We start from the raw sequence: 23,235 nt of genomic DNA on the forward strand, positions 1-23,235 counted from the left end.
CTGCTGTCTGGGAGCATTCTGTGCTTTGTGGCTCTTCCCTGGGAGATTAAAATTTGACCCAAATCAAGATGACCATATGGGTGTGGTTACTTCCTTGGATATTAAATATGTTGCTTTTAAAACAGCATCTATCACTCTGCTACCATGAGTCTAATTAAGCTAGGACCCAGCTACAAAGCAGAATGGTTTCCTACCTTCATTTCTTAATACTTTTTCATTCCTCACATGTTTTATGGGTTGTAATATACTAGGGATTTAGAAGGGGAGCTAGAGGAGGGTAGAGATTGTTGTCAGGAAGCATCACCTATGCGGTTTTATACTGCTAAACCAAATATGATGTACCTGGTGCCTCTCCCCTCTTCCCTCATTGCCACTGGATTCTTAATATGTCTGCAATATTCTCAATGCCGAGAGTACATGTCTTGTAGTTCTATATAACCTTATTACCTTTGGGGACTGTGAAGGTGGTAAGATTCTACCTTGAGTAATCAGAAAAAGAACGATTTGTAGTCTGAGAACATAGATATAAATATACTTGGAAAGAACAGTCAGGTTGGAGTCAGGATACAGTAAAGGTTGAAAGCCTCTGATTTTTTTTTTTTTTTAAGGTTTTAGTTACCAAAGGTTAAGTCAAAATGAGACAAAAACATTGACATTGATATCTACAGTGTCAAAATGGGAACCTTGTAATCAGATTTGAATAGGAACTTAAAGGTCAATGTCAAATGATAGTTTCCCACCTCAGGGTTAAGGCATCTGGAAGACAACCTCCTTAAAAATGAGTTTGAAGCTACAGATTTCATAGGCACTCAGAGTGGTCTGGGATTAAATATGGGTATACAGTATCCCAAGGCTGATATTTACTCTACTATTGCCTTAAAGAGGGTCTCTGAATTTAGTTGTAATATACAAGCTATCGACAGTAATAAATTCTATTAAAATCCTAGCAGCTCTGCTCCAAGAGTCTATATTGAGCAGACTCAGGACAGGCATCAGCATTTTCTACTAAGAAAATATCTGAAGCCAAAAAGGAGTTTAATTTCTAGCTTTTCTTATCCCAGATATTTCCACTTTACTCAAGTTTCTGCCTGATCATCATGAAGCTATGTTTTACCCTCTCTCTGTCAACCACACACACATATACACACACACGCACACACTCCAATAAGAAGTAGCAATAGGCATTAGGAGTACAGTGTGCTACTAAAATGTCCCTGCTTGTTTAAAAGAATGACATTGGGGTGGGGGTGGGAAGACAAGCTGGCTTTATAAAGGATTCTTTAAAGACAGGCAAATAAAGACCTTAAGCTTTATGGCTATGCCTCTTCGTTTCCTAAGCACTTTGTTTTGAGGGACAGCTACTGGGCAGAAAGTGCTCCCTAGTTCTGTTTAATTCTCTGCTTCCCACAGAGAGGGTGAGCCCAGACACTAAATCGAATGCCCAGCCCTTAGCCACTGACTGGAACACTGTTAAGTTTTCTGTTCAAGTTTTTAAAAGGTTCTACCTTTCCACCTCTGGGACTCAGCTGGGACTGCCCCTGTGCAGAGCTCTAGGAGAATTGAAAGCACCAAATGAGTTAAGAAGCTTTTGGTTTCCAAAGCTTTGGGGATTACAGGATTGTGGACCTGCAGTCTATTCCCATCCATGAAAGTTAAGTCTCAAATTCAGTATTATACTTTCATAAAGGGAACAAGTTGAGCTTGAAATCATCTACACTCGAGGTTCTTTTAATTCTTAGGGCTAAGCTAAAGCCGATGACACCTCAAAAAATACCTTGGAAGTAGAAGTGCTAGGCACTTCTGCTCAGACAGGTGAGAAGTTGGGGTAAAATGCGATTGTTAGTGGGTTCCTCAAAGCCATGAGGTTTCACAAGAATGCCTTAGGTTAAGGGGCGGTTGAAGTGGAGGGAAAGGCCATGCCCTGTGTGTTCCACCTCTGCCTCTACCAACACTTTCTTTTGAATGTTGGATTTTGTTGGAAGAATTTGAAAAGGGTTCTATTAAGAAATTGTATAGGTTTTCTTCCAGCTCTAATACTTAGAATATCTCTGCTCCTTTGGGTGAGGAGGTTGGAAGTCACTTGTACCTACTCACTTATGTGGCTATTTAAATTTGTAATGCATGAATTCCTGGAGTGTCAACAAAATTCTCACCTTTACTATCACTTACATAGATGGAATCAGACTACGCACACTTCAAGGCACCTATTTTCCTGGGAGCCTTGCTTCTCTAAATAGTTAACATTGCTACACAGACACATTGGCAGTTCACTGGCTCCAAGAAACTCAGGGTTCTTCTTGGTGCTGTTTGTATAAATTTATGGGGTACATGTTAAATTTTGTTACATGTATGTAATGAATGCATACTGATGAAATCCGAGGATTTAGGGTGTCCATCACGTGAGTACATTTTTGTTAACTACAGTCATTGATGTTATTTCTTCTATCTTACTGTATATCTGTATTCTTTTACCCGCTTCTTTTCAACTGCCCTCCCTTTCCCCCGACTTCTGAGTCTCTGTCATCTTTCTACCGTCTACCTCCATGGAATGAAATATTTTAGCTTCCCCACATGAGTGAGAACATAAGATATTTGTCTTGCTGTGCCTGGCTTATTTCCCTTAGCAAAATGACCTCCAATTCCATCCCCATGCTGCTGCAAATGGCATTATTTTCCCTTTTCTCCATATCCTCAGCAACATGTGTTGTATTTTGTCTTTTTAGTAATAGCCATTCTGACTGGTATAAGATATGTCATTGTGGTTTTGGTTTGCGTTTCTCCGATGATTAGTAATGGCAACGAATTTTTCATGTATCTGTTGGTTATTTTTATGTCCTCTTTTGAGAAATGTCTATTCATGTCCTTTGTCCACGTTTTAATGGGATTTTGTTTTCCCCTGTTGAGTTTATATATTCTGGGATATTAGTCTCCTGTCAGATAATAGTTTGCAAATATTTTCTCCCATTCGGCAGGTTGTTCTTCACTTTGTTGATTATTTCTTTTGCTGTGCAGAAGCTTTTTAGTTTAATTAAGACCTATTTCTCTATTTTGTTTTTGTGGCCTAAGCTTTTGAGATCTTTTTCATAAATTCCTTGTCTAGACCAATGTCCTAGAGAGAAACGCAGGGTTTTTAAAGCATATAGAAGTCAGCCTGCCATTGTCTAATTTTCCCTGCAGGGGTTGACTTGGGAGAACAATACATAAGCTTCAGTAAAAAACTGCATAGGCCTTTGAGTAAATACCAAGCCTTCCAGATGGACGACAAATCTCCCTATGGGGCTCTGAGCAGCACCCTGGCAGGAGCACTCCAACATGCATGCCCAGAATATAGAGAAAGTGGCTCCGGTACCAGGCTCACAGTGTACTTCAACCTGCACAGAGGCTCATGCTGCCACACTGCTGGGGCTACCAGGGCCAAGCATTTAATTCTTTCATGCCCTTACTCATTGGTTGAGCATATGGGTGTTATTTGCTGGAATTCCTTCAGTCCATTTGTTCTGGCACTTCTGGGGCCACGAAGGGCATTTATTTTTAGCCTAGTTCACTTTACTGCCTGCCACTTTAATGCCAGTGTTTCTATTTGTAAGCTAAAACTCCCTTCAGGACAAACAAATTTCTGAGTCAGCAAAAAAGTTTTCCTATGGGGAGAAGGGTTTGTAAGAGGCAAAGTACCACAACAGGTGTTAAGGGAAATGTTCTGAGCTGTCAAGCACAAAGGTTGTGTTCTGGCCTTAAAGTCAGCCTCTGAAACATTGTAAGAACCAGTTTGGGCCAGGCACGGTGGCTCATGCCTGTAATCCCAGCACTTTGGGAGGCTGAGGCAGGCAGATCACCTCAGGTCAGGAGTTCAAGACCAGCCTGGTCAACATGGTGAAACCCCGTCTCTACTAAAAATACAAAAACTAGCCAGGCATGGTGGCACACACCTGCAATCCCAGCTACTTGGGAGGCTGAGGCAGGAGAATTGTTTGAACCCGGGAGGTAGAGGTTGCAGTGAGCTGAGATAGTGCCACTGCACTCCAGCCTGGGCAACAAGAGTGAAATTCCACCTCAAAAAAAAAAAAAAAAAGTTTGGGGGCCACTAAAAAGTGGTGAATATGTAGGCTAATTCTTCTGAGTCACGGAAATAAGTGAATTTTACAGTTCAATTGTCAGTTTTTCCATTTACATCAAATTGATCTTAAGAATCATGGATATAACTGAATCGTTTTTGTTATTGGTCAAACACCGCTCTAAGACTTCACATCTCTTAGCTTTTAAAATTCTTAATCCTGCATGGTTGGCCCTATTATTCCTCTTTTATAGATCAGGAAACCTGCTAGAGAAGGAAAGTACAGTCACTTGTCCCAGATCGCCCTTTGCAGGGCTAGGAGTTGAATCCAGGCACTGGCTCCAGATACTGTGTTAGTAAGCATCAATTTAGATTGAGCCTTGTTGTTGAGATGGAAGCCTGCTTTCCTTACCCATTCTAAGTTTTTAAAAATGCTGCTAGAATTCCTCAGCAAGTCTTCTAAAAGGATTACAGCTCTTGCTTTTCTTGTCTAGGGTTCAAGTCAGAGGAAAGGCCCTCCATCTGATATACCTTGAAAATCGTTAGCTTCTGTGAGCGGTAAACTAAGTCAGTCGTTCTCAAGCTCCCGTGTGCATCAGAATCCCCAGGAAGGCTTGTTAAAACACAGAATGCTGGGCCCCAGCCTGGATTCTGATTCAGTAGGTCTAGAACAGGGCCTAAGTTTGCATTTCTAATGAGTCAATGTTGACACATGAACTCAATTAATATTGAATTAATGTTGCCAATTTCGGCCCACACTTTGAGAACCACTGCACTAAGGTTAAGAAGCTACAGATTCTACCCATAATGTAAGTGGCTCTTTCATTTTCAGGGTTGTAACATCTACTAATAACACCCTCATAAGGCTTAAAGTTCATCACAGAAGGGACACAGGAGATAAATACCTCTTTTACAACACACATGATAGTAACACCCGAGTAAAGCCCTCAAAACTATTTTGTAGAAAAAATTTATTTGGGTGTCTTACTAGGCAGAGGTTCTTCTAAAGTCTATCCTTCCCTCCCTGTGTGGTCTATCTCTGATTGGCCCCATTACTTACTCTAAATCAGTACTCCAGAAATAAGCCCAAATTCTTCCCTGACATTTGGCCATCAAGCTGTGGCCATGCCCAAGCCCTCCTCTCTCAACTGATCTAAAGTTAAATCTCTTGTTCCTTTGCCTCCAGGCTGCCACATTCTCTACCCATATCAAGCAACCTAGTGATTCAAGCAACCTAGAATAGCCAAGAATGGGGTCATTTCTCGGCTTACCACTATCTCTAGGATTAAGTTCCCTACTAATTTCCTCAGACTTTTCCCTACTGGTCACCACCCACCATCTGCTATACAGGCTGAGCCAACAGCTCAAAGGGGACCCACTCACTTCCCCATGGCTTTGCCCTTCCTCATGGCTACATTGTCTCAGTTTGTTCGTGTTGCCCTTGTCCACCCATTCACCAGGAGTGGGCTCAGATTGTATTCTTGAATGAGGTCTCAATGCCTTTTTTGGAAAAACTAGGTATGGTCTGGCTGCTTTCTCATAATAGTCCCTGTCACAGAGCCATCACACAAGGAGATGAGTTCAGCTACCATTTTTCACCTTTAGACACAGAGATCTCCTAAGGCATGGCCTGCAATATACATTTGTAACTCAGGACCTGGTACGTGACATCCTACATTCTCTAGGCACTAGTTGGTAGTCTTGGGTGCATGAGTTGATTTATTAGTTTACTAATAAAGCTGGTCTCAACTAAAAACTTTTGTCAAAAACATTTTCCCCAGCTTTTCAGAACTTGAAACCAAGTGTGACTGGTTGTTTTACTAGCTAGAATACTTTGAAACACTCTAGGTCATAAAGGTCCCTGTTCCCTATGCCTATGAGGGTACCTTTACCTCATCTTTGTAACAATTTTTTTTTTTTTTTTTGAGACAGAGTCTCGCACTGTAGCCCAGGCTGGACTACAGTGGCGCGATCTCAACTCACTGCAACCTCTGCCTCCCGGGTTCAAGTGATTCTCCTGCCTCAGCCTCCTGAGTAGCTGGGATTACAGGTGCGTGCCACCACACACTGCTCATTTTTTTGTATTTTTAGTAGAGATGGGCTTTCACTATGTTGGCCAGGCTGGTCTCGAACTCCTGACCTCATGATCCACCCACCTCGGCCTCCCAAAGCACGGGGATTACAGGTGTGAGCCATCACGCCCGGCCTCTTTGTTGCAATTTATCATTTAAAAACAGTGCATTTTCACACACTTGTCTGTCAGAATGAGTGTGTCCCTTTGGGTGTGTTGGCTTCATTTCCATGTGAAAAGAGAGGTTTTGACACCTGAGAAAGTTAGCAGCGGCTAACTGGTAAGGTTAAGAGTTTGATATATCAGACCCAGATTTTATTTCTGACATGTTTTACTGCTCTTTGGTAATACTGGCAGTAATCCATTGTTGCTTGAATCATATCACTTTTGTAGGATTATCTGCAGAGACAGACTCTTTACTGGCTTTTTCATATTAAAGTCTAAGTTCTTGGTGATTTTAGGGAAACTTCATAAGCTAGAACCCAGATAGCACACAGAAACTCCAGCAATCTTCAGCTGCTGTCTGCCTCTTTTATGATTAGGTCTTAAACAATGGATCTGCTCACTCTTCTTCAGAGTTTCTATTCCAAGCGGTCTTCGGCTGTTTCCTGCTTTGATTCCCCCACTAGACTAAGTGCCACGAATGAAGGGACCAGTGCTGTGGTCACTGTCCCTGTGCCTGATGCCATGCGGTAGGTACTCAGTAGATATACATCAAGTGGTTTCAAGAAGATGCACAAAGATGACCAGCATCAATCTGCAACCTACTTAGTGAACATATAGATAAGTTAATACCTCAGATCTGGGGAAGTCTTTAAGAAAATGAAAGATTAGAGGCAGTCTATAAAATAGAAACCCTGTTTACTCACAGTATGTGGGAGAACTATTAAGTTCTGACATGTGATGTAATCACAAATGCTGTCTATCGCCAAGGCTTTGTTAGGTCCCTTGCTTGGCAAATTGCAAGTCCCCCCATCCCCACCACCATGTCTATATACATAAAGGCTACCCGGATGCCCCCCAAGTTGGCAAAATCAGCTGTTCTAGCCAGAGGCTCTATCTTATAGTTTCCAGCATCTCTAAACTACAAAGTAGGCAAAGGATCTCTAAGCAAGCATTGCAACGTTTCTAACAGAATCTCCACACTTACCCTCACAGGACCTAGCAGGCATTATCTTGCTTAGAGACCCAAAATAACTATTGGGGCCGGGTGCAGTGGCTCACATCTGTAATTCCAGCACTTTGGGAGGCCGGGTGGATCACGAGGTCAGGAGATCGAGACCATCCTGGCTAACAAGGTGAAACCCCGTCTCTACTAAAAACACAAAAAAAGTAGCAGGGCATGGTGGTGGGCGCCTGTAGTCCCAGCTACTCGGGAGGCTGAGGCAGAATAGCGTGAACCCGGGAGGCGGAGCTTGCAGTGAGCCGAGATAGCACCACTGCACTCCAGCCTGGGCAACAGAGCAAGACTCCGTCTCAAAAACAAACAAACAAACAAAAAACTATTGGGTCAAGCTTTCCTAGGAGACTTCACTCAATGGGAAAAGTATGCTAAATTTATGGTACAGGTTGAGCATCCCTAATCCACAATCTGAAATGCTCCAAAACCCAAAACTTTGAGTGCTAACATGATGCCATAAGTGGAAATTCCACACTTGACATCATATGACAAGTTGCAGTCAAAACTTTGTTTCTTGTATAAAATCATTAAAAATATTCTATAAAATTACCTTCAGGCTACATGTATAAGGTGCATGTGAAATATAAATGAGTTTCACGTTTAGACTTGGGTCCCATCCCCAAGATACCTTATGTATGTGTGAATGTCCCAAAATCTGAAAAAATCTAAAATCTGTGGAACCCTTCTGGTTTCAAGTATTTCAGATACGGGACACCCAACCTGTGTTATCACCTGCCATCTCATTTGGTTCCTGCAGTGTGGTTAGTGTATCTAACTAAGTGGTATTAACAGTGTTTAGAGTTTTTGTTGCAAGCCAATAGAAGAACTTAGCAAAGAGACACCGATTTAGTTTGAAAAATGCAGAGAGTAAAATTGAGATGATTTTTACTTAAAAGCCAGATTCTCCTATAGCTAGGTTAGACTCTGCCCCAGCTCTTCAGAAGAACTGTCAGTCCTCAGATTTTCTAGCCCAAAACTCTTAGGTGGCAGAAAAAATTGTCCCAAATTGTCCCTGGACTACTTACTTCTGCTTAACAAGTCTATCTCGCCCATAATCTGAGTACACGGTATTTTTGGACTGTTTGCCTTGAAAGTAGTCTATCATGCTGTTGTCCAAGTAGTCTTTTGAGATTAATTAGTAGGGACCAAACTAAGCAATTTTGAATTTAATCAACCAACCATGAAGAGGGCAGTTGTATTAGCCACCACAAGGAGCTCCCTAAGGCAGGCACATTTACGATGAACATCACTATAGACCTCATCAATCCCTTTAATGCATTAATTTCTTAGGCTAGTATATGAAGGTGGTTTTCCAAATGAAAGTTAGTATCCAAAGTGAATGCAATCATTACTTTAAGTCATGTAGGCAACTGCCTCGTTTTAAGCACTTTTCCATGCACTGAAAAGAACGACTTTATTTACATTCTGTGAGAAATAGAAAATGGGCTAGATATTTAAAATGAATTCTATGCTGTGTGCCAAGTCTTCAAGGTTTGGGATCAAAACCTGAAGCCATACGGCTGGGTACTATCTGTTCCCTTGATCTTATGGTCATGTTCTACTCTAGGAGTCCTTGTTAAGTATCATCAGTTTGTTACCTCTCTGGAGCAGAAGAGGCTTGTAACAACTTTTTTCCTCTTCCAAAATTGTAATAAAACTAGTCAAGTCAAGTCAAGTTTATGGTTATTCAATTTTATGACAGGTAGAGACACTTGGATCAGGTCTTCACTTCTTTTGAGCATGGAGGCTGTCACCTTTGCTAGCAACATTTAGTGTTAAATAGCAGTCTATTGTACTAAAGTCTTAATATTGGCAGCTCTACTTGACCTTTATACATGCTTTAGGTATCTGGGGACTCAGGCTATAAAAGCAAACAAAACGACACAGGACAGGCACTATAGGTAAATGCCACATAAAGTGGGCAAGAGGGTGATTCAGGGAATAAAGCTACACTAGGTTTCAAGAAGCTGTTACTGCCAAGAAGGGCTTGGCTGGTGACCTTCCTTTACACAGTCCTTGCTCAGATGAGTGATCAGGTTTTGATAAGGGTTACTATCGTCATACCTTCATTGGTGGTATCTGGATGAGCCAAGTTTACTTTCCATGCCTTCCAGTTTCTTCCCTCCAGGTCTATTACTACCACCAGTAACACCAACCCACTTCTCACAGTGAGGGAAGTTTCCTTCTACTCTTAGCCTAGTTGCTAGCCATATATGAATAGCTCTCACAAAACCTTGGTTTTTTAAGACTTTGGCTTTCAAGAATATATCATACCACAGATCTTAATCCTGACTACTCAGGCTGGAGGAAAATGTCCTAGAACCCCCAGCAATTGTGCAATCAGATATACCAACTTCTCGATAGCTTTAAGTTCCTTGCCAGAGTCTCAGTGCTCACCTGCCTTGTCCAGGAGTACCGTGGAAGAGCACCATGTGCCAGTGGAGAGACAGTGTGTGCGTAGAAGCTCCAGGGTAGGAAGTGAGCCCACATGCCCTGGGACTTTGAACTTAAGACAGATGCCAGTTGGGATTGGTTTAGAGTCAATACCTGCCTCAGCCCAAATTTCCTCCAGTTCTGAAAGAATCTGCCTCCTTTCCTTTGAAGAATTTGTTTTTTCCATTGTTCATGGCATGTCAAATATTTCACATGTGACAAAGAGGATCCTCACCTGCCTAATACAAGGTGAATATCTGGCTTTGACTAACTCAAGTCAGTTTAGGTGCACTCCTAACATTCTATAAGGTAAAGTTAACCTCTAGTGGAAGGGACATGCAGCAAAAATGAAACTTTTCTCTCACCTTCCTGGATAATTGTCCCTCCTGGTATACCTTAGTGTTCTGAAATGTTACAAAAGGCATAATGCAAGTCATGGCACTATACTGAGAAATCGTTTAATAAGTTAGTATTACTCATCCATTAATGATTAATGCTAGCGTTTGAAAACTCTTGTAAGCAGAGCTTTTCTAGGCTCTCAGGCTTGTTACACATCAGATTCCATGTTCACTACACATTTGTCCTCTTCAAAGAGTCCAGGCAGGGGAAGGCATTTGAGGAGCCTGTGGAGTCTCCTACTTTCCATTGAAAATAACACTTCCCGAGCTGCTCGCTTAGGAGTCCGCGGAACCATGTGACCAACCTAAACGTGATCGCACTGCCAGCCAATCGCAGAGGGCAGAAAGGCCAATCCCAGTTCACACCCTCCGGACAGTGGCAACTAAAGGGCAGGGGCATTCGGAGACGTAAAAACCCCAGGCATTGCCCGAGAGGCTCCTTGACCACATACTTTAAAGTTCGCTCTCACTTCAGGAGCACGTGACTGCAGGCAGGCAGGGCCCCTTAAGCCACCTGGCTACTGGAGCTAGGGGCTCTGGAATGGGTGTTTCGGGCCGGGGCGGCTTTCAGTCCCAATTCCCCGCAGCTGGCAAACAAGCCCCTTGGCGTCACATCTGAAGATCACTTCTGGGACGCGCTAGGATTCTGACTGAGTCCTCTTAGAAGGGCTTCCTGTCGCTTGTCCAGGAAAGTTATGAGGCCCCAAGTGGGAACGTGGCTGAAGACCAGGCAGGGCCCCCAAGCCCCTGCGGCAGACTCTAGGGACCCGACAGTAGTCACCACCGCCCTTCTCAACAAGACAGGGCCACACACTCGCTCTCGCGCTGTTCCTTTGATTTATTGTTTAGAATGAAGGCTAATTACAGTCACTAGCCTAGGACTCAATTCCTCTCGAGGAAACGTCAACGGGAAGGAGGATCAGCAAACTAACCTGATTAAGTCTTCGTTCCATTCCCCCTCCCCATTCAGCTACACGAGAGACCCGAGAGGTTTCCAAATGCCGCCCGAGGCGTGGAAAAGGGAGGGGAGAAGCACCCAGAGGACAGTCCTGCGTAAAGCCCGCTCCTCCCCTACCCCGCACGCCGGAGAGGCGGCCCCGCGCCGGGGGAGACGCAGTCTGGATGCGCAGACTGCGCACTGCCCGCGGCTCCGCGGAGCCTCCCGGCTGCCGCCCACCGAACGTGCGCCCGCTCACGGCCGCCGGCAGACTCCGAGCCCCGGCCCGCACCTGGCGCCCCGCGTCCCGGGAGGCCCTCACCTTCGCCCACCGTCCGCTCCCACACTCCCTGAGGTTCGAGGGGCGCGCCCCGGGCTGCCGCGCACGTCTCGGCCCTCTACCTCCTTCCTAACACTCCGCCTGGCAGAGGAGGCAGAACCATTGTTCAATGCTCAGAAGCCCACATACCTCAGCCCCTGTCAAGGGGGCGAGAAACGAGGCAAAACAGCGGCTTTGGGGGAGGTGGTGTGAGGGATCGAAGACTAGTTCAGGCGAGGCGTCAGGACACCCCAAACCCCACTGTTCCCCAAGCCCGGCTCCCTTTAGCCGCGGCGCTGACAGCTCAGAGGCGCCACCACTGAGGGGAGGGAGAGAAGGCGAGAGAGAGCCGAGAGGCGCCTCCTAGGAGGCGGGTGGGCAAACGGAGACCTGCGCCTCGGGGTCTCCCGGTGCCCCGGCTGGGTCCCGGCCGCCGGCGGAGGGGCGCGTCCTCACTCACCGGTTCCGGTGGCGCCGCTCTCCCAGGGCGCCCAGCACAGCGCGAGCAGCAGCCAGAGCGCCCAGCGCGCGGACGTGCCCATGGTGCCCGCCTGGATGGTGCCGCCGCCGCCGCCGCCGCCGTTCGCTCCGCACAACAAGTTACCAGCCCTTCCGAAAGGAGGAAGAAGGTGGGGGCGGGGAGGGGAAAGGGGGAGAAGGAGGGGGAAGGAGTTGGGGGGGAAGGGAGCGGGGAACAAGAGGGCACCCCCTCCCCTACAACTTGCACAATCTCCTCCCCACCAGCCAACCCACCCACCCATCCACCTCCCCGGGCTGCAGCAGCAGTGCAAGCCGAGCCTGCGGGCAGAAAATAATGCAGGCGCTGCAGAGGAGGGGAGGGAAGGGGAGGGGAAGGAAGGGAGAGGGGGTGGGGAGCCAAGAGCAGAAGAGAGGACAGAACAGAGAGGAGCCGGTAGCGGAGCACCCACACCGGCGGCGGCTGGAGCTCGGGGTGAGGAGCGGGGAGGGGGCAGGAGGGGGAGTGGTCAACGGGAGGCGCGGCGGGCGGGCGGGAGCGCGGCGGCTTCAGTCCTCCTTTCCCTCGACGCGCTCCTCTTACACGCGCCGGGCAGCTGGGTGCCCGCGCCGGGAGTGTGCGAGTGTGAGCGTGTGTGCATGAGTGACCGTGGTCGTGGCTGTGGCCGCCGCCGCCACCCGGGCTGCTTTAGGGGCCCGGCTGCTCCGCGAGGCCGCCTGGAGCTCACGGGGGCCCGGGGCGGCCGCTGGTTGGCTCGCGCACCGCCCTCGTCTCCAATCCCCGGTGCCTGTCCTAATTTCCTGATCCAGGGAACCTGCCGCCGCAGCAGCTGTGCGCTCTCTACAGTCATTACTGTACCCTCCCGGCAGCCGCCAGCAGAACATGCAGCAGCAGCAGCAGTTAGCGCTGATGCAACTATCTTTGCTATTGCCACTGCCTCCCCACTAACGGGGCGTGCACCTGGGGGGTACTTGCAGTTTCCAGGGGCAACAATCATCTCTCTACCACCCTCTCCTGCGCCCCTGAGAGAGGCTGGTAGGTAGCATCTTCTTCGGGCCTCCTCTCTCCACTCAGAAAGTGATGAAGCTGAGGGGCTCCAAACGTTTGGGGCGCTCAAATGTGGGGTTTGGGATGTCGGTCTCAATCGCACGCTGAGATGCCATTTTTCTAAAAACTAAATGTGTCTTTAAGTGAGAGAGTGTGTGTGTTTGAAAGAAAGAGTGCGCGCGGTTGTGACTGCTTCTCTGTAATAGAACAAGACTAAAATAACCCAGCCTGGGATAAGGAGAAGGGAAATTGCTAGCGCAGCTTTGCGTTTGCTCATCAACGATTATAGTTAATTGCTAATTGCACAAAATGATAGTTTGAGGGCCTGTAATTAAAAGCTTAACCTTTTCTTGTTTGGAAGAGACGGGCCCCATACGTTTATTCCTCTTGATATACTTTGTAACATTCAATTACAAGAATCGAGGAAAGAATAAAGGAAGCAAAGGCAAGGCTCCTAGAAAGGACTGATTCTTCTTTTGTGCCTGACAGTACCTGAGTCTATAATTTGCTTTTTGTGTACTTCAGTTTTCTTGCACACTTAGCCCTGGTTGAGGTGCATTGTCTGCTGTGGTCTGCTAAGCATCTAACCAGAGTGGGAGGGCACATTGAGCGATTTCACTTTCTTAAATAAAAGGTTTTTAGGTATTTTTAAAAAGTTGTTTTTATCGTGATTCAAACTTGGAAGATTTCAATAATTTCATATTCTGACTATTCTGTTGGTGATCTGAAGAGTAGTGGGCACTGCCTCACTGTCTTCTCCTTGCCCTGGTTCTTGTGGAAATTTGTCAAGGCTAGCAATCAGGGGAGATGTCTGTTAGGAACTTACTATATCCATGAGACACACAGGAGAGGAAAATTCCAAGTCAGGATATGTTTCTGTGGGACCAAAGATATCCTGATTGTGACTGCTACGCCTGAAAGGGCTTAACTCTAGGTATGGAGGGGATCTTGCACTATAGTTCATTTTGAATGCTATTTTGCCCACCCTGTGGTTACATAGTTGGTACAAACTGCAGCAGTCACACAGGTTGCATGTGAAACAACTAAAATTTGTTTTTATGACATTTAGTAGTGAAGATGCATGCTGGTGTTATTCACCAAACGGCATTGAGATGTGATGGGAAAACCTTAGTGCATGATGTCTTTCATATTCTCAGGGTTCTGAAATGCCATCTGATGAGCTGTCGCTGTACACAAGAGGAAAGGAGTAGAGGGGATGGGTGGAATCAATACGAAAAGAGGCAGCATTAATAAACAGTCATATGACTTGATTTAATACTTTTCTCAGAGATATAGGTATACTACAAGCTATACATTGATATGGTATAATAAGACTTATATTTGAAAAACATGTGTACTTTCTAATTCTCCAAGGGATATAAATAAACTTTCAGTGAACTTAGCTGCAGCTCTATGTTCAATCCTGTAACTTTTTTGTTGACTCAAAATAAAGCGTTACTTTTGGCTCCATCTGTGATCGACATATAACTTGGTAAAAATCACTGTGCCTCTCTGTGTCTGCCTGTTGGCCAGTAAACTGAAAATAAAACCGACCCACATTATATCAAAGTGCTCCGTGGCCTCACGGACCAGCTCTCTGCAAGGCATTGTTTATTAGAAGAAAAAGGTTGTATGGAGAAATGCATTTGATTATGATAGAAAGTAGCTAATAACTAAAAAGATAAATTGATAAGTGGAGATGGAAGTGGTTGAACTAACTGAGCTAATTGATCATAAGTGGAGATTGAAATGGTTGAACTAAGTGGGTTCAGATAAGTTGACACTGCTGGATTCCTGATGCCTTCAGGTAAATGCAGAGGCAATCCCATTCCCTCCTACAATCCACCACATTTATTTATTTGTTGAAGCAACACATACTGAGCATCCCTCGCTAACAGGCAATGTGCAAAGTAGTGGGCATACAGAAGTGCTTATCTAGGAAGCTCAGCATCTGGTAGGGGAGGCAGGCAAGTGGGCAATTGTAGTACCCTATGTATAGCACTCTGATTAAGAGATGCTTAAAGTACTATAAGATTGCAGGGAAGAAGCAGCTATTCTGGCTGCAGGATGAGGGTATCAGAAAAGGCTTCACAGAGCGTTTGTTTCCGAGCTTTTTTCATGATTTTTACCCAGTAATCTGAATTCTCCCTACTTCTGGACACATGGTAGGATTGGACATCCTGGCCCCCTTATGGTTGGATGGGGTCGAAAGACTAACTTTGGCTAATTATTTGTGAGTCTAAGTTACAGGGTGCCACTTTCAGACTGGAGCATTTAATTGCATATAGGAGACCCTCTCTTTTTGTCTGCATGGTGACAAGAAATGTTTAAGAGGTGGCTGCTGCATTAGTCCAGGTCTCTGAGTGATTAGATTCATTTAGAACTACCCATGTGAGTAATTCCCTGCTGTCTATGTGTCTTTAGCAATGTTCACATAGAGTCGAGGTTAGCAACCTAGGGCTCATGGGCCAAGTCTAGCCAGTCACCTGTTTTTGTATGGCCTACAGATAAGAATGATCTTTACATTTAAAAAGAGTTTTACAAAGAAGACGTATAGTGTGCAACAGAGACTGTATGTTGCTCACAAAGCCTAAAATATTTACCATCTAGCTCTTTAGAAAAAAAAACAAAAAACAAAAAACTTGCCATCCCCTGACAGAACGGGTGAGAGAGTAGTAAATCTTTGTCATCTTCACCTACTGAGATTTTGTTACCTCAGCATAACCTAGTGTTAACCTGACTGATACACCTGGGGAAGAGGGAAGGAAAACCATGGTTAGCAGAGGGCACAAAGGCAAAAGAGCAGCATGTATTCAAGGCAATGGAAGGGATTCAGGGTGGTTCAAGGGTGGGGTTCAAGTGGACTAACAATGTGAAGTAAGGCTGAAGAAGAAAGGCAAGGACTGGATTAGCTGGAGTCTAGGGTGTTATGCTAAGGCTTTGGATTTTATCCTATGAACCATAGTAAGAACTTGTGATAGATTGTCATCAGAGGCTTGACATCCAGTTTCTTTTACTCTGACAGTGGTATGGAAAACAACTGGTTTAGGTTGTGGGATAGAGTCAGACTAGAGGAAGAAACATTAGTTAGAGACCCCAGTAGTGAGGGAGTGCATTAAAGAAAGTAGAGGAGGCCGGGTGCGGTGGCTCACACCTGTAATACCAACACTTTGAGAGGCCGAGGCAGGCAAATCACTTGAGCTCAGGAGTTCAAGACCAGCCTGGGCAACATGGCAAAACACCACAAAAAATACAAAACACTAGCTGGACATGGTGGTGTGCACCTATAGACTCAGCTACTGGGGGTGGAGGGAGGCCTGAGGCAAGAGAATTGCTTGAGCCCTGGAGGGTGAAGGTGCAGTGAGCTGTGATCATGCCATTATACTGCTGCCTGGGTGACACAGGGAGACCGTGTGTCAAATAAAATAAAAATAAAAAATAAGAGGAAGAAACTACTGTTTGATTAGTCAGAAGCCTTCAAATAATTCATCCATGAGATTTTTCTCCTTGTTTTTTTGGCTTTATCTCTTTGACGCATTTTCCAAACATGTATAATCCATGTGTATCACTGGCTATGTCTGCTAAAAGTACAGATTCTCAGGCCCCTCCCTTGATGATCCTTTTTCAATTGGTCTAGGGTAGAGCCCAGGAATCTGTATATGTAACCCTATTTCAGTTGGTTCTTAGAATTAGTCATGATTAAGAAACTGTTTTAGAGAATGACTTCTTCAATGCCAATTAATTGCTAAGTAGGTTTACTTCTATCATATTTGTGTAACTTAATTTGTCACATTTCTCCTAAGGCAGTAGTTGATGCTTGTCATTATTTTTCTTCAAGGTCCTTAGACTAATAATATTGGCATCAGAAATAATCTTCAAACCAATTTGCTAGTTTGTAGTACTCATCACTGTGATTTCTACCCCACAGCCTCAGCATAAAAAGGAAGGAGTGAAATGAGCTGTCCTCTTCTAGGGCCATCCCCTTCTGAAGTGTTTCAATGGTAACTTCCCAGGCTTCATTCCATTATTTTCTAACTGTGTGACAATCCAGGAAAATGAGTGGGATTCACCCCTTCTAGTCTCCATGAGTAGGACCTGATGGTCAAAATCAGTGGGTCACAAATTTTAGCTTCCATCAGAATCACTTGGAAGGCTTGTTAAACCATAGATTGCTGGGCTCCTCCTCCAGAGTTTCTGAATCAGTAGGCCCAAGAATTTGCATTTTTTATAAGTTCCCAGATGATGTTAATGCCACTGGTCAGGGAGCATACATTGAGAACCACTGTTCTAAACCCATTGACATTACTTCCCCCCTCAGCTACTGTGATTGGTTTAAGGGCCTCAGCCAGTCAACCTATGGCCTTCCTCTGTTTGCATTGATTGGATGCTTCAGCCCTAAGCACAGTACAAAAGCTGGCTCAGTTACGATGAAGCTCAGGGCTTTTGCTTGGTTAGAAAGCCATTATCTTCTAAGTAATGAGATGTGTGGACGTAAGGCCAGAACTGCTCCTGCCATTTTGCCACCTTGAAGGAAGCCAGCTGGAAGATGAAACTGACTCATGGAGAAGAGGAAACTGAAATAAATGGCCTCAAATTTGTAAGCCCAAGCCCAGATCAGCTTGTTTCAAAAGCTGCCATTCTGTGATACTTCTCGCTTACCTACACCAAAAAATTCCCTTTGCTGCTGAAGTCAGTTTAGATTGAGTTTTCTCTTACTTGCTACCTAACTGACAGAGGTGCTACCTAACTGACAGGTATGGGCCCAGGATTTCAACAATGTAAGGCTGTGGTCCTCAACCCTGATTGTACATTAAAGTCTCCTGGAGAGCTTTTAAGACTATCAACACAGGAACAGCTCTATCTAGGCCAACTGAATAACATGTCTGGGAGTGGGGCCTGGGCACGAGCAGTTTTTAGCTTTCCAGGTGAGTCTAATGTGCATTCTAATGGTGACTCACTCGGTGTCAAGCCTAAATGCCCTCTTGAGGGATGTAATGTGCTTACTGGAAAGCAATAGGCAAAACTCTGCCCATGGCCACCCAGTGGAAACCACATGGCTAACCCCTCCTGGAGGGCATTCAGAAGAGGAATACAGGTATCAGTAAGAACTGTTTTGAACAACTGTATTCTTATGTAACCTGGCCAAATCAACTCCCCACTCTAAATCCGGGGTTAATGTGGACTTACTATAAATGAATGCTGATTGAGGGTTACAATCTAGTAAGAACAAGGTTTTGAAATTCCAAGGCCAAAGATAATTTTACAGACTGCTTTTGAGCAATTTTAGAAAGAAAAAATGTGGCCAAATGTGGTAAAAATAGTTTCTGGTTGGAGAGAAACTCCAAAATGGGTTGAATATGAGGCTAGACAAATGGTTATTAACTGGGAGCAATTGTAGACCCAATAAATGTTTGTCAATGTCTTGAAACATTTTTCACTGTCATGCCTGGGGGAGATGTACCCTCTACTGGGTAGAGGCCAGGGATGCTGCTGAACATCCTACAGTGCACAGGACTGGGCCCCACAATGAGTTATTCAGTCTAAAATGTCGGTGGGGCCACAGTTGAGACATTCTGAGCTAGACTTAGGAGAAGTCAGATGGCTCTGTATGTGCGAAGTTTTTATCTGGGTTGGGTGGCCTAACAGAAAGATGTTCTACTCACAACAGAGCAAGGACAAACTGGGTTTTGTCCAGTCAATGACAGATGTGAATGCAGTGTCAGAGGAGGTTGTGGGTAGATTTACAGACCTGGGAGATTTAAAGCAAATCACACGTAGTTTATGTTTTAAGTTGAAATAGGTCAATGTAGGACACATTCTAGGCTGCATTGTGAACTCACCAGGGTTCTTTGTTTTGTAGGGTTGAGTTTTGTTTCCTTTGGTTTACAATGCAGGAATGAAATACTGGGCCATTTATGTTTGGAAGCTCTGATAATTAATTCCTACGACTCTGGCCCCAAATTTGATTGTTCTAATTTGTCATAAATGTAATTTATAGGAGGTTTTGGAATATAGAGCTATAGCATTTAAAACACTCTGACAATGGGAGTTTCTATGGAAATAGAGGCATTGTGGCCTCTACCGAGCCAGTTAAGCATAGATTGCTCATTAGAACATAAGCATTTTAGTCTGCAAGGTACAGTAATGCAGCAAATTCTTTAAGTACTACCATTTCACCAGGATATTTCATTTTTGAACTTTGAAGAGTTTTGTGGAAGTAGATAGTTGATTTAATGTTTTCTTACTTGGTTATGTAAGGAGGTTTAAATTCATATTATACTGCTGCTCACATTCCTTGAAGGGCTGAGTTTCTGAATGAATATGCTTCCTTCCAGCCTGGCTATTTGGGAGGGTTATGTCCTAGCAACTCTATATTGTTTTGGAAACACATTTATGAGGAGTTCTAATGCTGATAATGACCATGTCTGTAGAGTGGAGGGAAGGCCCAGTTTTTGAGCCTGGCTTTAGTACATACAGTACATGTGAAAACTGCAAGCAACTCAGAATTGTTGGAGGATAGATCCCAGAGGAGATACCAGAGAGGAAGGCAAGTACAATTAAGGAAGCCATTTGTATATTGTTTGTTTGTTTATCCCCAAAGCATTTAGTAAGCCATTGAAGGTTTTTGATCAAGAGACGATTTGTTTGGATATGTATATTTAGAAATATGACTATCTGAAAAGGTGATTATGTCTGTATGGGATCTAGAGGGCACTCATGTGGTACTTGAAAGCCTTTGCATGTTGAATGAATGCAGAGAGGTGGTATTGGTTAATGGTTAAGAGAGTGGGTGCTGGAGTGAGTTCCTCAGTTCAAAGCCTGACTCTCACCCTGTGAAATCTTAGGCAAATTATTTAGCCTCTCTTTATGCCTTAGTTTTTTCACCTGAAAAATGGGAATAGGAAGAACACCCACTTCTTATGAGGGTTGGATACATTTATAATAAAGCATTTAGAACAGTGCCTGGCATATAATAAATCAGCAGCTTCAATGTATAAGAAAGGCAATTACAGGTATGGGCCCAGGATTTCAACAATGTAAGGCTGTGGTCCTCAACCCTGATTGTACATTAAAGTCTCCTGGAGAGCTTTTAAGACTATCAACACAGGAGCAGCTCTATCTAGGCCAACTGAATAATATGTCTGGGAGTGGGGCCTGGGCATGAGCAGTTTTTAGCTTTCCAGGTGAGTCTAATGTGCATTCTAATGGTGACTCACTCAGTGTCAAGCCTAATGCTGTGGCCACTGAGGTATAGAAGGGGAGCTGTGTGGTAGGTTTTGAATGAGAATGCACTCTTAGGGAGACAGGGATGTTGTGACTGTGGCAGGAGAAACAAATGCAAATTCCTCCTAGTGTTCCAGAACAGCCTCCCAGTTCTCGCTTTGTGCATCCTGCTCCTGGCCCAGCATCTCGCATCCAGCTAGATTTATCAGCTGTAAGGGGGCCAAGGACCATGGGAGGTCAGAAGCTGGGCACAGCTAGACTGTTTGGAACCCAGCTGGCATCTACCTATCAGGTGATGGATTACATATCACCAGTCTCATGCCTTTACAAATCAATCTACCAGTAAGGACTTGTCGAACACCTTCTGTGGGACCTACAGTGTGCCAGGTGACTGGAGGGCAGCAGCCAGATAGCAATGTGGCTGCTCTTGGGGGTGAGTTGTTATTGTTTTGTTTGCTTTTTCTGCAGGAGCCAAAACTCAGGCTTGTTAAGTGGTAATTGACAGTCCTTTCTTCTAAAGAAGTTTCTCTTGGATTTGCTGCCAATAGGAAGAGTATTATTTCTCAGAGCACTATAGCATTCATTTATCGAGTGCCCACTCAATTATGAGGCATGACAGAGTTTGCCATCTAAAAGAGGAAAGACCACTTAATGATTCCTAGAGTCAAAAGTCTGGAATAAATGGATACACAGATCAAAGAGTTAAGGGGATTCTATTGTAATTGGAGAAGCACTTTTAGCAGGAGCCAGGTCTTCCACTGAGATCTTAAAGGAGCTCTTAATGAGTTGTGTGGGAGGGAAAGTATGTTTTTGAACGTAAAGAAATAGTCATTTGGCCAGGTGCGGTGGCTCACGCCTGTAATCCCAGCACTTTGGGAGGCCGAGGCGGGCAGATCACCTGAGGTCAGGAGTTTGAGATCAGCCTGACCAACATGGCAAAACCCCCTCTCTACTAAAAGTACAAAAATTAGCCGGGTATGGTGGTGGACACCTGTAATCCCAACTACTTGGGAAGCTGAAGCAGCAGAATTGCTTGAATCTGGGAGGTGAAGGTTGTAGTGAGCCAAGATTGCACCATTGCACTCCAGCCTGGGCAACAGAGCAAGACTCCGTCTCAAAAAAAAAAAATAAAAATTTTTTTAAAGAGATGATTTTCAGCTGTTCCTGTGATAGGATAACAAGGTGTAGGCTGTGGTTTTATTGCTAAACCATGGTGGGAGCAGGTTTAAGACCTGGTAGAAAGTGGAATTCTATTTTGGAATTCTGTTTCCCCCGACCTCAGGAAACATTTGAACTCTCTCAGAGGGTGTGTTTATCACAGCAATTTTCAGGGTCTCATTGTTTTTCTGAATGGACAAGACTTGCGTGTGAGAGAAATAAGAAATTTCACCCTTTAGGAGAAGTTTCCTTGTATAGTTGAAGAACTGGTCATGGTTACTGACCCAAATTAAAAGATAATTGATGGTGAATGACCCAAATCAGACCTTGTTCCTAAATTGACTTGGATTTGCTTTAGGAAGAAGATAATGAAAGGTCATTTGGAAGTACCAGAGCGGTCTCATTGTGGATAGAGATGGAGAGGGGAAATGTTGGGATTGGGAGGGTAAACTTGGGGAATGAGACATACTGAGACTGCTATTGACTCTAATATTTGCTTTTTGTATTCTTAGCCATAATACCACAATTGATATTGATAACACCACAATATCAACAGTGTCCTTCTTTGTAATCAAAGCTTCCTACTTTGCTGCTATGAGAAGTAAATACTGTGAAGGCAAAAATTATGATTTAAATACTTGAAGGGCTTACTATGTTTGTGGAATTGAATTGGAATATGGGAAGAGATCTTTTAATCAGGTTTTCTTGGTGAACTCTAGGTACCTTTCAGGGCATCTACAAGGAGGATGGATCATTGTTTAGTTTTCTCTATATTTCTTCTTCCCTCCCTTCCTCCCATTTGCCAGGGACTGCAAGAAAGGGCAAAGACAAGATGGAGAGAGAGTTGGCTGGCATAAAGAGTGCTCAAAACAAAATGACAGATGCTGACAAGGACATGGAGAAAAGAGAACTCTTATATGGTGTTGGTGGGAATGTAAATTAGTACAGCCACTATGGAAAATAGTATAGAGTTTCTCAATAAACCAAAAACAGAACTGCCATACTATCCAGCAATTTCATCACTGGGTGTTTATCCAAAAGAAAAGATGTCAGTATGTCAAAGGGATACCTGCACTTGCATGTTTATTGCAGCACTATTCACATTAGCAAAGATATGGAATCAACGTAAGTGCCCATCAATGGATGAATGGACAAAGAAAATGTGGTATAGCTACACAACAGAATCCTATTCCGTTATAAAAAAGAATAAGTTTATGTCATTTGCAGTAACATAGATGGAACTGGAGGTCATTATGCTGAGTGAAATAAGCCAGGAACAGAAAGACAAATATCTCATGTTCTCACACTCATGAGGGAGCTAAAAAAGTTGATCTCAAGGAGATAGAGAGTAGAATGACAGATAGCAGAGGCTAGGAAGGGAATGGAGAGGGGGTATGAAAAAGAGGGGCTGGTTAATGGATACAGATATACAGTTAGACACAAGGAATAAGCTCTAATGTTTGATAGTAAAGTGACCATAGTTAACAAGAATATATTATGTATTTCAAAATAGCTAGGACAGAGAACTTGAAATGTTTCTAACACATAGTAATGATAAATACTTGAGGTGATGAGTACCCCAAACACCCTGAGTGAAACATTACACCATCTATGCACTAACAAAATATCACACGCATCCTATAAATATGTCAAGTATTCATATCAGTAAAAACAGTTTTTAAAAAGACTCCTCAAAACAAGCAACAAAAGATACATGAAGGTCATAGGAGATCTCGTCTTTCCTTTGCAGTGACTTCATCATAGACCTTGCCCGGCCAGAGGGGCAGTTTTCTAAATGTGAAACAAAAAAATGATCACTATGTCTTACATAGTATGAGAAGAATGTCTTAGGTTTGTGTGTTGCCTTTCTTCTGAGCAGGTTCAAAGTATTGTGCAAACATGACATCAGTACTCCCTGGGAGGAGGCTGCAGACAAATT

The 23,235-nt window shown here is 44.1% G+C and overlaps 1 protein-coding gene and 1 long non-coding RNA gene across 3 annotated transcripts in view; one reads left to right on the forward strand and one right to left on the reverse strand.

The window, feature by feature from the left end:
- VLDLR (very low density lipoprotein receptor) overlaps positions 1-12,452 on the reverse strand; it is a 32,942-nt gene extending 20,490 nt beyond the window's left edge. For both annotated transcript variants that reach the window (XM_025360052.1, XM_025360050.1), the window contains exon 1: positions 11,850-12,452. In XM_025360052.1, the coding sequence (XP_025215837.1) occupies positions 11,850-12,150 (301 nt within the window). In that variant the 5' untranslated portion in view covers positions 12,151-12,452. The remainder of the gene's footprint in view (positions 1-11,849) is intronic.
- LOC112608258 overlaps positions 11,335-23,235 on the forward strand; it is an 87,914-nt gene continuing 76,013 nt past the window's right edge. Inside the window, exon 1 of the long non-coding RNA XR_003115967.1 lies at positions 11,335-12,018. This is a non-coding gene — a long non-coding RNA (uncharacterized LOC112608258). The remainder of the gene's footprint in view (positions 12,019-23,235) is intronic.

The sequence above is a fragment of the Theropithecus gelada genome, chromosome 15 (genome assembly GCF_003255815.1).
Source record: "Theropithecus gelada isolate Dixy chromosome 15, Tgel_1.0, whole genome shotgun sequence".
In the NCBI taxonomy this organism is placed as follows: Eukaryota; Metazoa; Chordata; class Mammalia; order Primates; family Cercopithecidae; genus Theropithecus; species Theropithecus gelada.